We start from the raw sequence: 16272 nt of genomic DNA, 5'->3' as shown, positions 1-16272 counted from the left end.
CACAGCCCCACCCACATCCAATGCCACAACTCCCCTAATGTCACAACCAGGCAATGCCACACCACCACCCTTAACTATAGCAGGGAATGGAACAACACAACTGATTAGACTAAATAATGCCTAGTTCCATTACTAACTACACCAGGCAATGCTACTATTACTCCCACAACAGCACCAGGCAATGCCACAGCTCCCCCACCACTTACTACTCCAGGCAATGCCACAGCTTCACCCACATCCAATGCTACATCTCCCCTTTTGACAACACCAGGCACTGCCACAACACCACCCCAACTACAGCAGGAAAAGATACAACACACCCAACTACACAAAATAATGTCACAGCTCCATCACTAACTACATCAGGGAACAGTACCACACAACCCATGACTACAACAGCTACAGCAGGGAATGGTATCACACAAGCCCTGACTTCACCAGGAAACATGACAACACCACCCATTACACATTACTGTCTGTCTTATATGCTCATTTCCATTCTAATTATGGAATAAATAACATGCTATAGGTTCAGGTTTAGCTGAAAGTTGAGATTGTGTTTTTTCTTTTTATGTGGCTTCTTAATGCATCATAGAATAATTCTGAACATTCTTAATTTTTGCTGTTTCTGATTATGTGCTGTATGTCACTCAACACAGGACCAACAAGCATTCCATCTTGGAGCACAACTACAGTATTCCCAAGCAATGTCACAACTCCAGTCATACCAACGCATGGTGGTAATCTCACATCTCTACCTTTTTCTACTCAAAGCAACATGACAAGCTCATCCACAATTACACTGGGAAATGCTACAATTTCATCAGTGAGTACACCAGGGAATGCCACAATTCCACCCCTAACTACATCAGGCCATGCCACATCTCCACCTACAACTATAACAACAGCAGCCAACACCACAAGTCCACCTGTATCTACACCAGGGAATGCTACAAACCATCCTGTAACTGCACCAGGAACTGCCACAAATCCTCCAGTAACTATACCAGGCAATGCCACAACTTCTTTACCTGTACCAGTGAACAGCACAACTCCATTCCTAACTACAAGAGGCAATACCACTAGTCCTTCTTTTAGTACATTAGGCAACACCACAGCAACAATTTCAACACCAGGCAGTGTCACTACTATACCCCTAATTACAGCAGGAAATTCAACAATTACAGCACAAACTATATCAGGCAATGCTACAACAACACCAAACAATGCCACAACTCCACCCATAACTACATTTCCACCCTTAACCACACATGTTTCAATCCTAACTATACCTGGAAATGCAACAGTTCTGCCTGTAACAACAGCAGGCAACAGCACAACATCAGCCCTGACTACACAAAGCAATGTCACAGCTCCACCTCAACCTACACAAGGTAATATCACTAATGGACCCCTAACTACACCAACCAATACCACTAATATACCTACACCAACACAAGGTAATGTCACTAATCCACTGCTAACAACACCAAGGAATGCTACAATTACATCCCAAACTACAATAGCTAATGCTACAGCATCTCCAATAATAACACCAAGCAATGGCACAACTCCACCCATAACTACACTAGGAAATGGCACTGCTTTACCCTTTACCACTCTTGGCACTACACTAGACAATGCTTCAACTCTACTTCAAACTACACCAGGCAATGCCACAACTCCCCCACCACTTAGTACCCCAGGTAATGCTTCAACATATTCTGTTATACCACCAGGAAATGCCACAGCCCCACCCACATCCAATGCCACAACTCCCCTAATGTCAACACCAGGCAATGCCACAACACCACCCTTAACTACAGCAGGGAATGGTACAACACAACTGATTACACCAAACAATGCCACAGCTCCATTACTAACTACACCAGGCAATATTACTATTCCACCCACAACAACACCAGGCAATGCCACAACTCCCCCACCACTTACTACTCCGGGTAACACCACATCTCCACTCACATCCAATGCCACAGCTCCATTACTAACTACACTAGGCAATATTACTATTCAACCCACAACAACACCAGGCAATGCCACAACTCCCCCACCACTTACTACTCCGGGTAACACCACATCTCCACTCACATCCAATGCCACAACTCCCCTATTAACAACACCTGGCAATGCTACAATGCCACCCCTTACTACAGCAGGAAATGGTACAACACAACCAACTACGCCAAATAATGCCACAGCTCCATCACTAACTACAGCAGGGAATAGTACTACACAACCCTTAACTACACCAGCTACAACAGGGAATAGTACCACACAACCCTTAACTATACCAGCTACAACAGGGAATGGTACCACTCAACCCCTGACTTCAGCAGGGAACACTACAACACCATCTATTACTACACCAGGGAATGCTACAACACCACCCATCACTACACCAGTGAACACTACAATACCACCCACCACTACACCAGGGAACACTACAACACCACCAATCACTACATTAGGGAACGGTACAACACCCCCCATCACTACAACAGGAAACACTACAACATCACCAATCACTACACTAGGGAACTCTACAACACCACCCAACACTACACCAGGGAACGCTACAACACCACCAATCACTACACTAGGGAATGGTACAACACCCCCCATCACTACAACAGGAAACACTACAACATCACCAATCACTACACTAGGGAATGCTACAATACCACCCACCACTACACCAGGGAATGCTACAACACCACCCATCACTACTCAAGATAATGCTACAACACTACCCATTACTATACCAGGGAATGCTACAACACCACCAATCACTACACTAGGGAACGGTACAACACCACCCATCACTACACCAGGAAACACTACAACATCACCAATCACTACACTAGGGAACTCTACAACACCACCCAACACTACACCAGGGAATGCTACAACACCACTCACCACTGCACCAGGGAACAGTACAACACCACTCATTACTACACAAAGTAATGCTACAACACTACCCATTACTATACCAGGGAGCACTACAACACCACCCATCACTATACCAGGGAATGCTACAACACCACTCATCACTACATCAGTGAACACTACAACACCACACATTACTAGACCAGGGAATGCTACAACACCAGCCATCACTACACCAGGAAATGCTACTACACCATTAACTACACCAGGGAATTCTACAACACCCATCACTACACCAGTAAATGCTACCACACCACTATCTACACCAGGGAATGCCACAATTTCCATCACTACACCAGTAAATGCTACCACACCACTATCTACACCAGGGAATGCCACAATTTCCATCACTACACCAGTAAATGCTACCACACCACCAACTACACCAGGGAATGCTACCACACCACTAACTACAACCGGGAATGCTACAGCACCACCTCTAACCACAGGCATCCCTACGAATGGACCCAATGTAACTACTAACCCAACTAACACCACAACACCACCAGGTGTGTTTGAGTGAATGTGTGCTGTGTGCATGTGCAAGCTCATGCAATTCTGACCCTCACCAGTCCTTAAATACCTTCTTTCTAAATCCTTAGTGATCTGGCATATTTTTGTGTTCTTTTTTCTTATAGCTACCTGTCCTGCAGTGCCCTGTCCACCCCTCGGTGTTTGTGTGAATTCCACCTGTCAGTGTCTGGCAGGAACAATTCTTTTAAATAATGCCTGTGTAGAAAGTAAGTAACAGAGCTCAAGCCTCAGTCAATCACATACCCTATTGCTCAATTAGAGCCATGGGGACACAAAAATGAAAGTGATAGTTCACTCAAAAAACTAAATTCTTTGACCATTTACTTATCCTCATGTTTTTCCAAACCTGTATGATTTTCTTCAGTGGAACAAAAGGAGATGTTAGGAAGAATGTTAGGGACTGATAGCCTTAGTCAAAACATCATTAATTTGTTTTCTAATCTATAAGCCTTAAATATGATAATTTTATTTTTCCATTAAATATATACAGTATATATATATATATATATATATATATATATATATATATATATATATATATATATATATATATATAATGTGTGTGGTTAGAACAATACAACACAAACTAATTTAAACACTCTCCCTCCACTCTTTCTCTCTTTTTCACATCCTATTTATTCCTAGCTAAAACCTTCCCCAGTACACTTCGGGTGAACCGCATTTTTGTAAATGCTATGAAGGATCCCCAATCACCTGAATTCCAGCAAACTGCTAATGAGATAATTTCTGCGGTAGGTCACAAACTTACTGTACATTAGAATCTGGTGTTGGCTTTGCTGCTATCCTAATGACTAACATTTCACTTATTAGTTCAAAGATTTACATTCATAAACTGGAATTGTGTTGTTAAAATTGTATGATCATATATTGTGCTCTTAGATACCACATTCAGATTTTTTACATTTGGATAAAAGTTCAAAATGTTTTAAAATAATACTGGTGATATACTGGTGAGATATATGTATATATATATATATATATATATATATATATATATATATATATATATATATATATATATACACTACTGGTCAAAAGTTTTGAAACACTTACTCATTCTTTACTATATATATATTTTTTTTTTTACACATTTTAGAATAATAGTAAAGTCATCAAAACATCCTGGTTACTTTCGTAACCTCCATTCCCTGATAGGTTGTGTCGATGTAGTGACACTAGGGGTCACTCTTGGGAGCCCCAAACACCTCTGCTTTTTTGAAAAAAGGCCAATGAGAATTGGCGATTGGAATTTGCATGCCACTCCCCCGGACATACGGGTATAAAAGAAAAAGCTGGTATGCAACCACTCATTCAGGTTTTGTGCTGAGGAGCCGAGACCAGGTCCCGGCATTTCAGCGGGTAGTTCAGCATTGTGGAAAGAGGGACACAACGTCTCGTGCCCTCCATCAGGGAACGGAGGTTACGAAAGTAACCAGAACATTCCCTGTCTGTCACTCAATTGACATTGTGTCGATGTGGTGACACTAGGGGTCCCTATACAAAATGCCACAACTAGCTGAACTGTGTTACGTGAACTGGTGGTGTGTGACGGGCAGACTGCTGTGTACCTTGTAGCCAGCACACCAGGCCATCACGTAACCTCCCTCAATGCTCTTATGAGCGTCAAATGGTCCATCAGGGACAAGGTGACTGCCCAACTATAGGGACAGGCTAGCCCAGCCGAGGCCTCTTTCCCTCTCTTTTCTCCCCAAAAAGAGTGGAATTTGTTAGCTGACTGGGAGCCATAAGTGTCTGCGTCGGGGGGTGTCCCTCCCAAGGGGAAGACACCGCGGAGACCACACCCCACCCAAAAAGGGGGGGGGGGTATTTTGAGTGGAATATGTCACATGGTCTTACCGAATCTTGTCGAAAGTATGTCATGTGGAGAGGTCCCTTGGTAGGTCCTACCCAAAGGGGGAGGAGTTTCTACAGAGCATGGCGACTGGGGGCAGAGGGGCCTCTGCTCAAGGAAGACGCAGTTTGCCGACAGGGAAATGATTTTGTGGAAGATATCACATGGGGTCGCCTTCGGGGAACCAGCATATGTGGAGCACCTACCTCAGTACAGGGGCTCATTAGCGCACGTACCGGGCCGGTCAGCGAGTTTCTCCGCAAACTCAACTGCCAGAGGGCTAAGGAGGAAATTCATCCAGGGATCACTGTCTGTGAACACGACTGGGAGTCAAGAGTGCACGTCTTCACCTCAAGGGAGGGGAAAGGCACTATGCGTAAGTGGTACACCCGGCCAGTTGTCCCGGAACTTACCTACTCGTGCCTGCCAATACACGGGATGAGACCGGTTCAACCCAGAGATTGTAGAACCTCACAAAGGTGTTGAGTGTTGACCAGCCCGCTGCTCTGCAGATGTCTGCCAAAGAGGTGCCACTGGCTAGGGCCCAGGAGGCCGCCACACTCCTGGTGGAGTGGGCTCGTAACCCCGCAGGGGGTGGCATATCCTGAGCCTGATATGCCATCGCGATGGCGTCAATGACCCAGTGGGAGATCCTCTTTTTGGAGACAGCGCTTCCTTTCCGCTGTCCATCAAAGCAGACAAAGAGCTGCTCGGAGCTTCTAAGGCTCTACGTGCGATCCAAATAGATGTGTAAAGCTCGCACCGGACACAGCAACGCCAAGGCTGGGTCTGCCTCCTTCTGGGGCAGCGCTTGCAGTTTCACCACTTGATCCCTAAAAGGGTTCGTGGGAACCTTGGGCACATAGCCCAGTGGGGGTCTCAGGATCACGTGGGAGTAATCCGGACTGAACTCCAGGCACAATTCACTGACAGAGAACGCCTGCAGTTCCCCTACCCTTTTCATGGAAGTGAGCGCAGTCAGGAGGGCAGTCTTCAATGAGAGTGCCTTAAGCTCAGCTGACTCCAAGGGCTCAAAGGGAGCTCCCTGTAGACCCCAAAGGACTACAGAGAGGTCCCACGAGGGGACGAGGCGCGGTCTGGTGGGATTCAACCTCCTAGCACCTCTCAGGAACCTGATGATCAAGTCGTGCTTCCCCAAGTACTTACTGTCTACTGCATCGTGATGAGCCGAAATAGTGGCTACATACACCTTCAGGGTGGAGGGGGACAGCCGCCCCTCATCCCCTCATGCGCTGTTGCGAGGAGTGTGAGATCCGAGAACCACGTCTGGGTAGGCCAGTAGGGTGCTACTAGCGCTGTTGCGAGGAGTGTGAGATCCGAGAACCACGTCTGGGTAGGCCAGTAGGGTGCTACTAGGATGATCTGCTCATCATCATCCCTGACCTTGCACAGTGTCTGTGCAAGTAGGCTCACTGGGGGAAACGCGTACTTACGTAGTCCAGGGGGCCAGCTGTGTGCCAGCGCATCTATACTGAGGGGTGCTTCAGTCAGGTGTACCAAAGTGGGCAGTGGGAGGATTCTCGGGAAGCAAACAGGTCTACCGGTGCTTGACTGAATCGACTCCAAATCAGCTGGACCACCAGCTGAGAGTGGAGTCTCCACTCTCCCCTGAGGGTAACCTGATGTGACAGCACATCTGCTGCGGTGTTGAGGTCGCCCGGGATGTGTGTGGCTCGTAGCGAATTGAGGTGCTGCTGACTCCAGAGGAGGAGACGGCAGGCGAGTTGTGACATGCAGTGGGAGCGTAGACCGCCTTGGCAGTTGATGTACACTGCCGTTGCTGTGTTGTCCGTCCAACCAACACATGCTTGCCCTGGATCAATGGCCGAAACCTCCGCAGGGCAAGCAGTACTGCCAACACCTCTAGGCAGTTGATGTGCCAATGCAGCTGCGGGCCAGTCCAGGAGCCGGCGGCTGTGTGCATACGGCACCCCAGCCCGTCTTGGAGGCATCTTTTGTAACCACGACGCGCCTGGAGACCTGCTCTAGGGGAACCCCAGCCCGTAGAAATGCAAGGTCGGTCTAAGGGCTGAAGAGGCGGCGACAGATCGGCGTGATGGTCACGCGATGTGCCCTGCAGCTCGGGACCTGAGTCTGAAGCCAGTGCTGAAGCGGTCTCATATGCATCAACCCGAGTGGTGTGGCCGCTGCTGAGGATGCCATATGCCCCAGTAGCCTCTGAAAAAGTTTCAGTGGAACCGCTGTTCTCCATCTGAATGCCTTCAAACAGTTCAGCACCGACTGTGCACGCTCGTTCATGAGGCACACTGTCATTGAGACTGAGTCCAACTCCAAACCGAGAAAAGAGATGCTCTGAACTGGGGAGAGCTTGCTCTTTTCCCAGTTGACCCAAAGCCCCAGTCGGCTGAGGTGCTGGAGCACGAGGTCCCTGTGTGTGCACAGCAACTCTTGAGAGTGAGCTAGGATTAGCCAGTCATCGAGATAGTTGAGGATGCGGATGGCCACTTACCTTAGCGGGGCAAGGGCTGCCTCTGCAACCTTCGTGAAGACACGAGGGGACAAGGACAGGCTGAAGGGGAGGACCTTGTACTGGTACGCCTGGCCTTCGAAGGCAAAAAGCAGGAAGGGTCTGTGTCGAGGTAAGACCGAGATGTGGAAGTACGCGTCCATCAGGTCTACTGCCGCGAACCAGTCTTGATGCCGGACGCTCGCTAGAATGCGTTTTTGCATCAGCATCTTGAACGGGAGTCTGTGCAAAGCCCGGTTCAGTACTTGCAGGTCCAGGATTGGTCACAACCCACCGCCTTTCTTCGGTACGAAGTAAGGGCTGTAGAACCCTTTCTTCATCTCTGCTGGAGGGACAGGCTCTATCGCGCCCTTGCGCAGAAGGGTAGCGATCTCCGCACGCAAGGTAGCGGTCGTCAAGGTAGCCATCGCGACGGGTGCCACGTCAAGGGGATTCGAGCCCTTTGGTCGTGCTGCCAGACATGTGACCCAGGGAACAAGAAAACCGCTCTTTTGTTGAATTTTTGGGTACCGCAGCCTCTTGGACATGCAGCAAAATCAAATGAAAACGAAACAAATGATTCTCCTCCCGGCCCTCCACCGGGGGATGGAGTGGTCTGCTCACCAGCTCCAGAGAAGCGGGTCTCCTTGCCCCTGGGTTGCCCGTCTCAGGGGCGCTTCGAAGCCTTCCTTGGGTTCTTAGCGGCCGGCCGTGAAACGGGTGGCGTCTGCTTCCTGTGCTGGGCTCCACACCGGGGCCGGGCCACAGGGGCGTGCTGTGGTGGAGCCGGTGTTGTTGTTGCAGGAGGACGCGCTTGGTGACGAGCAGACGGGGTGCGGGGTCTTGAGCCGCGCTGGGGCAGGATGTGTTGTATGGCCTCTGTCTGCTGCTTCACCACCGAGAACTGCTGGGAAAAGTCCTTGACGGTGTCACTGAATAGGCCAACCTGGGAGATGGGGGCAGCAAGGAACCATGCCTTGTCAGCCTCTTGCATCTTAACCAAGTTGAGCCAAAGGTGGCGTTCCTGGACCACCAGGGTGGACATCGCCTGCCTGAGAGACCACGCCGTGACATTCGTCGCCCGGAGAGCGAGGTCAGTTGCCGCGAGGGTTCAGGGGAGAGTGGAGGGTTCCACTCTAGCCCGATGCTCGCGGCTGCCCGGGAAAGCATGTCCGTCATTTCTGTATCAGCCTGGGTCTGGGTGACCATTCCCGAAGGAGGAAGCCCAGTCGAAGCCTCTGCGTCCAACTAGATGAGCCCAGTCTCCGATGCTGCGCTCGATAACTCGTCTTCTTCCCGGGCTCCGAACGAGAGGTCGAACTCACCCTGAGACGAGCCGGCAATCTCGTCCGAGCACCCAACCGGGGCAAGCGAGTGTGCTGGGGAATGGCAGGTCCATGGGGGGATACCTGGTGGAGGTGGTCCCATTGAGGTCCCCAAATCTCCCCCAGTGCTAACCGGCACGGCCTCATATCCATTGGTAGAAGGACCGAGGCGGGGAGCCGCTGGGGTGGCTTGCTTTCTTACAAATGAAGCCGGGACCGCAATGTTGCCATGGTCATGTTCTCGCAATGAGGACAAGACCCATCCATGAACGATGTCTCCGCATGGGCAGCGCCCAGACACGTAAGACAGCGATCGTGGCTGTCAGAAGCGGAGAGATAACGACCGCAACCAGGAATAACACACATACGCAAAGGTATCTTTAAAAAGACGTTCTGTGTGTGCCGCTATTTTAGAAAGAAAATATACTCTTTTTAGAATACACTATTTTAGTTGTTCTGCCGAAGCGCCCAGGGGTGTTCTCTGCACTCCACGGGTGCACAGGGGGAGAAGCCGCTGAAATGCGCCTTAGAATGCAGCAAATGAGGTGAATGAACTTCGCGGATGAATTCAGCTTCAATGAATAGAACCGCTCGGCTCCGAAGAGAAAATCTGAATGAGTGGTTGCATACCAGCTCCTTTTATACCCATATGTCCGGGGGAGTGGTATGCAAATTCCACTCGTCAATTCTCATTGGCCTTTTTTCAAAAAAGCAGAGGTGTTTGGGGATCCCAAGAGTGACCCCTAGTGTCACTACATCGACACAACGTCGAGTGAGTGACAGATAGGGAACTATGGAATAACATAAATGGAACTATGGGAATTATGTTGTGACTAAACAAAATCCAAAATAAATCAAAACTGTGTTATATTTTAGCATCTTCAAAGTAGTCACCCTTTGCCTAGAATTTGCAGACATGTACTCTTGACATTTTCTCAACCTGGGATGATTTTTAAACAGTATTGAAGGAGTTCCCATCTATGTTGGGCACTTATTGGCTGCTGTTCTTTATTATTTGGTCCAAGTCATCAATTTCAAAAACTTTTTTTTTTTTTTATTACATTTTAGTTTTATAATGAAATAAATTAATATGGTAACACAATTCTATTTTTGTCTACAAAACTAATTTCAAACATGTAAGCATATGCCTTCAAATCAAAAGATTTTTAAGATCATGAGAAACATTTCAGTCAAGTGTTTCAAAACTTTTGACCGGTAGTGCATATATAAAAGAATGGTTGGGACTGAACAATTACAACTCAATTTATAATAATATGTATAATAATAACGTTATGTTTTTAATATAACACAAGTATAATGTAATATATTTTAATTGAGTTAATATCTTAAAATTGGTTTCTGCTATATTTATCTATATTACTTTGTTTTTACTTAGCAATTGCTTATTATAGCTTAATAGCTGTTTCAATAAACTTTGGACTATCTCATCTCAGGGTGAAAGTAAATACTTAAAAAAAATCTTGAATCAATATCCTGAATCAATATCCTTCACACTCTAAATAAGTCTAGATCATTGATTTTTCTCCCCTTCTCTCATAGGTAAATATAGCTCTGCGTAACCAGCCAAACTACATAAAAAGCAATGTCCTTAGTTTAATGTAAGTGGCCCTTTCAACAGCTCTTAACTACAGCTTTTAAAAAATAAATCATAGTTACCAATTACTAATCTCTGTTTGAATGTTTCTAGGTCTGGCAGTGTAGTGGCCTCAGTAAACAGTTTTTTTGAGCTCAGTTCTCCAGCCACCCAGGATTCGGTTGGAGTGGCCATGAATACTGCTATAAAAGAGTGCGAGGAGGTGAACTGTGATATTCTTGCTAATGCTACATATGTGGGTGAGTAAAAATGCCTCCTGGACAGTGTATTTCCGCAAAGATAAAAAACAACAACTTCTATTTGCAACTGTTTTAAATGGCCAAGATTGTTCCTCATATATTTCAGCAATAAAAGTCTCCATAGCCCAAAAATAGAAACACATTTTAATACAGTGCCAGTGCCAAAACCACTAGTATGGCCATGTATCATTTTTGTGATATGTTTTAGATTAAATAAATACTATCGAGATACCCACGTTATTGCAAAATATAAAGGGGCCAAAGGATTGTCTCTCTATAAACTGTACTACTATCCTCTCATTCTGTCTTTCTTTCTAAACCTCTCTAGAAACTGATCTGTGTCAGCAGGAGCCTTCTCCTTGTGATGTTGTCACTACAGATTGTACATTCAGAGATGGTCTTGCTAAATGTGCCTGCAAAATAGGCCATGTACCCAGCCCTTACCAGAGCAAGAGCTGTACAGGTGAGTGTGTGTATTTCTTTATTGCTCTATTTACTCTGTGTTGTAAAGAATCATAGAGGATGTGCAGTTTTGAGTGAGCGAGCATGTTTGTGTGTGCAGATTATATTCAGCTTTGACCTTTGAGCTTGGTGTAGTTTTGTCCATAGTAACATCCAAATTAATACTGATCATAGCAAATTCAAATAATGCAGTTTAATGGCTGTGTACACAGAAGGTCGTTCCAGTCCTTTTTTTCTGTTCGTCTCACAATATTTTAATAACTCTCCCTCACCAATTACTGTCTATTTTTCATAGTCTGCCCCAGTGGAAAGAAAGCACAAGGAGAAAACTGTGTTCCGTGAGTACCATTGTTGCTATTTATTTTTTCTTAATACACATCATCCCTTAAACGACAATGTAAACTTGTTTGTCCAATAAAGGAAATGTTCTCAAAGGGTGACAGTAATAATTCAATGGTTGAGTGCATGACGTGTATGTGTAACTGTAAATACTGCCCTCTTGTGTTATTCTTATATTGCAAAAGTCATCTTTGTGGCTAGCTTTCAAATTGTACACACAGAACTTATATTTAATACTTATGTAATATATATAATTTTTTTTAGATTTCTGTTAAGTAATATATTGTATATTATTTTTTTAGATGTCCATTTGGCTATTCTGGATTCAACTGTGATGACTGTAAGATATTATTATCACAATATTTCTTTCTTTTCTTTTTTCTTTTTTTAAAAAATGTAATTATCATTGAAGCAATAGTACTTTTAATTTACACCACTCATTACATGGATCTGCTTGTATATCTTTGTTTAATCCTTCATTTTTTGTGTGTTTATATGTGTGTGTAATTACATTTGTCTCTCTGTGTAGCTTCTTTGATTGCTCTAGTGGTGGTGGCTTGTGTGTTAGGGGGAGTTCTGCTCATTGTGATTTTGGCTGTGCTCATCTACCTCTGTGTGACTCATCGGTGGGTATTCATTTTTAATTGCATCTAAAGATTATTACAATTATCAAAGTTATTCTTGCCAGCTCATCTGTTATTGCCCTTTAGCTCCCACCAGTGTTGGGGGTAATGTGTTAGATGCCTTACGTAATCAAGTTATTTATTTTTTTAAGTAACAAGTAACGTTAAGTTGCAGTATAATAACTGAGTGATGTTTTTCAAATAAATAACTCATGATATTTTCTGTTTATTTAAATACATATGAAAACCTCTTCCTTTCCTGTGTTGGAAAAACAGAGGCATATTAAAGGTGTGCAAAAGTTGTGTGTGTCATGCTTATCAGGGACATAAGTTTTCTTTCAGACTATCCAAACATTTATGTTCTAAAAACTTTAAAATACTGCTGGTAAATGAAAATAAATCAATGTGCTTCAGTGTAATCCAGTTGTACTAGTTATTTGTAGAGGACAAAATAACACAAAGAGGACCAAAAAAAGAAAATGAAAAATTAAGCAAATTATGTAAAAAATGTAACATTGGGGTGGAGAGTATGAGTGTTTCCTGCAATTGTGATTCCTGTGTAAATACACTGATGGTGTTTTAAAACAATTGGGAAACACACCTTTTCATGGTTAACCCTATCCTTGCATGCAAACTATGTTTAGGGGATAAATACTTGTTCACAGACAAAAGCAGTACAAGAAGTAATGTTCTCTAACACTGGATCTCACCTTGATGACAATCTAAATGTGTCTGTGTGTGTATCATTTATTTCCCAGCTTGAGAAAGTCTAAGGAATATCTGTACAACACCCCATACCCTGCTGAGGAGTTCCAGTCCACATGGTCCTCTCAGGGCATCATTCCTATTCCTCGTGCCACTCTCAGTGCCAGCAATGATGCCAGTGACACCACTTTGGAGATGACTGAGGGGGCAGGCAAAAGGAATAGCCATAGTAATGGATTGGTGAGTGCCCCCTTCCGATTAAAAGCTACACAAACAACTAATAAACCTGTTATTGCCACTAGTTCACAGAGCAGTTACACCTGTCTTTAACTTGTAGTGGGTTGTGAACTGATTTTTCTAGAGGATTTTTTCAGTAATTACAATTAACAGGGTTTCCACAGATATGGAAAACCTGAAAATAAAAAGGAAATTAAAACAATGTTTTCCAGGCCTTGAAAAGTCATGGAAATTATTAAAATCTTTCAAATTAATGGAAAAAATTATATTTATATAGGGAGTGTAAAATATGTGAGTTATCATAAGGTCTAACATATTTTTATCTTTATCAGATAATAATAATAAAAATATCCTTACAGACAACTGGAGAATTCATAGAAATTAATTGGTCAAAGGGTGTGCAGACCCTAATTTAATTTAAATTCTTTTTTTTTCTTTTTTTTGGGGGGGGGGGGGGGGAGTTATTATTACTCTTATAGTTAATCTAAAGTTATAGTTGTTATTATATCTCTTTTTGATGGTTGTATCAGTTATAGCCCACTGTAACTTTAGTGTTCCATCCAGTTCCATTAACCCTGCATGTACCCTGCTTGTCTCATACTAACACTAATAATAGTGTCACCAGCCGCATGATACTGTAAATACATCACAACTCTAATAACTACTAATTATATTGTTCAATCAGAATTAAATTGCCAAATTTATACACTGATTGCCAAGCTGACCTCCACTAATATACTCCTTAATGGACCAATGATTAGATTATCCCAATTTTCTTCCAAGCATTACTTGAATGAATGAATGAACTCTATTATGCCTTACCAAGATATTACATTAGTGGAACAACTGCCTTTGCGGTTAACACGAGGTAAAGTAGATCCAACAGGACATAGTACATGGAAAACTGAGTTGTCCCTCAGTAGATGTTTGTATATAATTTTTAGACATGGTTGTGCTGTAAGTCAGTGGTATTATAGAGTTTTGTAATCACTTAGTTCATAAACAGACCGCTTTGTGTGTATGTATATGTGTGTGTGTGTGCTTGTGCACTTAAATGTGCTCACCATGTTGTGTATGTGATACATTTATGCTTGGGCTTGCATGATTCCCCCTCACTCCAAACCCTATGACTGTAGAAGATTAGAGGAAAGGTAAGCCAGCGCCTTGCTGAAATCCCTCCTTCCCACTCAAAATAGTGTTGTTTGCTGTGCGTACTGGTGTGTTGTCTAAGCTCTTTTGAACTTTTATCGGAATATTCTGGATTAAATTCAGCTTTTGCTCTATCGACAGCATCTGTGGAATGCTGTCATTATCCAAAATAATAATCTCAACACATTTACAGTAATACACAATTGATGCCTAGCAGATAATAGAAACCTAGTGGCAATGGAAAAAAAACTTTTAAACAGTGTGACCCCATGCCAGTGATAACAGCGCTTCGCTGCCACGGAGGTTTAAACTTTCCCGAAGCTTGCGGAGTCCTAATCCACGACTACAGCATGTTGAATCCCCCACACTGGCAAAAGCAGCCTGCTTGAGCCTTCCATTTTGCGTGCCCACAGTGAGAAGCTTCTCACTTCAGAATCGCATGAAAACTTCATCTTCTGTCATCTTCTGGAGAGGAGGACACCAGATTTATGTGAATCTCAAGTTGTAGAGAAACACTGGACACATTTGACTTCACTTTGGCAGAAAAATGCTTTTTGTGCTATGAAAAATAGTCATAAAAAATTAGCCAAGGTGAGAATTATATGACAAAACCTAACGATTTGTTATTTTAATATTCATTTATAAACTAAAACATAGTTGGCAAGTTGCAGTTTAGTTGTTTTGTTTTGCCCCATTGCACTCCTTTTTTTTTTTTTTTTTTTAATTAGACGCTAATTCCATGACAGCCGTTTCTTTAAAAAAAAATTTATGAAAAAGCAGTGTCTGTGTCATCATTAGCCTATATCAAATTATTATGCACAGTCCATTGCATTTACAGTGTAAATAATCACCGAAATTAGATGACCTGATTTTTTCCAATTTGTCCGGCAAACTATCATTCCCTGACACGTTAGCCGGCACCAAACGTTCTTAGCGAAAACTCTGGTGTTTAGAATCAATTAACAACCTTGTCTGTGTAAAGTTCGATCTAATCTTTTAATGACCTTGTAAATCCGGTAAATGCATGTACTTTTGAATACCTGCATGAGGATACAGGAAGGAATGTGAAGTAGCTAACCATAAACAACACAGGAATTAAGATGTCAACATATAAACAGATGCACAAAGAAAAGTAGACTGACAATTTTACAGCACAAATAACCAGTCGTTTTTTTGTTGTTGTTGTTGTTGTTTGTTTTTACTGAAGCTTCACATTTCTAATTGTAACCCCTTAAGCCATGCTTAAAGGGTTTTTTCACACACAAATTTACATGCTCACCTTACATACAGTACATACCGTGGACGCCCCCCCCCCCACACACACACACATATAAAAAGATTCTGATCATTCATAAATAATATTGAATATGTTTACAATCTTGAAATGAACATACGTTTTATTTATTTATTTTTTATCCTGTCTTTGAAAGTCTGTGATTCAGGCTCTGTTTGCTCTCTGTCCCTGCAAAAAGTGTTAATTCATTCCACTAGATGGCAGAAAGTACTAGGAAAATTCAAATGTCCTCTATCACCATCCTAGCTTGTCTGTTACGCTTTCATTGTAATCTTGTTCCAGTATTTTGACAAATTGAAATGATTATTTTCTTTATAAAATGATAACATTTTGGGGATGCAGGAAAGCTTATGCTGTATTTATCCTGGAATATTCCTTGGATTTTACTGCTTCTTTTCTCTCAGTGACTAATATCACCA

The 16272-nt window shown here is 43.6% G+C and overlaps 1 protein-coding gene across 1 annotated transcript in view; it reads left to right on the top strand.

Annotated features, from left to right (window-relative positions):
- The window catches only part of LOC127451553 (mucin-17-like), a 47499-nt gene that overhangs the window by 28464 nt on the left and 2763 nt on the right, over positions 1–16272 (top strand). Inside the window, exons 4-13 of the mRNA XM_051716299.1 lie at positions 660–3479; positions 3609–3710; positions 4150–4256; positions 10751–10809; positions 10899–11044; positions 11373–11507; positions 11802–11844; positions 12148–12185; positions 12375–12471; positions 13227–13413. Coding sequence (XP_051572259.1) covers positions 660–3479; positions 3609–3710; positions 4150–4256; positions 10751–10809; positions 10899–11044; positions 11373–11507; positions 11802–11844; positions 12148–12185; positions 12375–12471; positions 13227–13413 — 3734 coding nt within the window. The remainder of the gene's footprint in view (positions 1–659; positions 3480–3608; positions 3711–4149; positions 4257–10750; positions 10810–10898; positions 11045–11372; positions 11508–11801; positions 11845–12147; positions 12186–12374; positions 12472–13226; positions 13414–16272) is intronic.

Source organism: Myxocyprinus asiaticus, chromosome 14 (assembly GCF_019703515.2).
Source record: "Myxocyprinus asiaticus isolate MX2 ecotype Aquarium Trade chromosome 14, UBuf_Myxa_2, whole genome shotgun sequence".
NCBI classification, from domain to species: Eukaryota; Metazoa; Chordata; class Actinopteri; order Cypriniformes; family Catostomidae; genus Myxocyprinus; species Myxocyprinus asiaticus.
The sequence above is the reverse complement of the archived record's forward strand: the minus strand, read 5'-3'. Positions and strand labels throughout refer to the sequence as shown.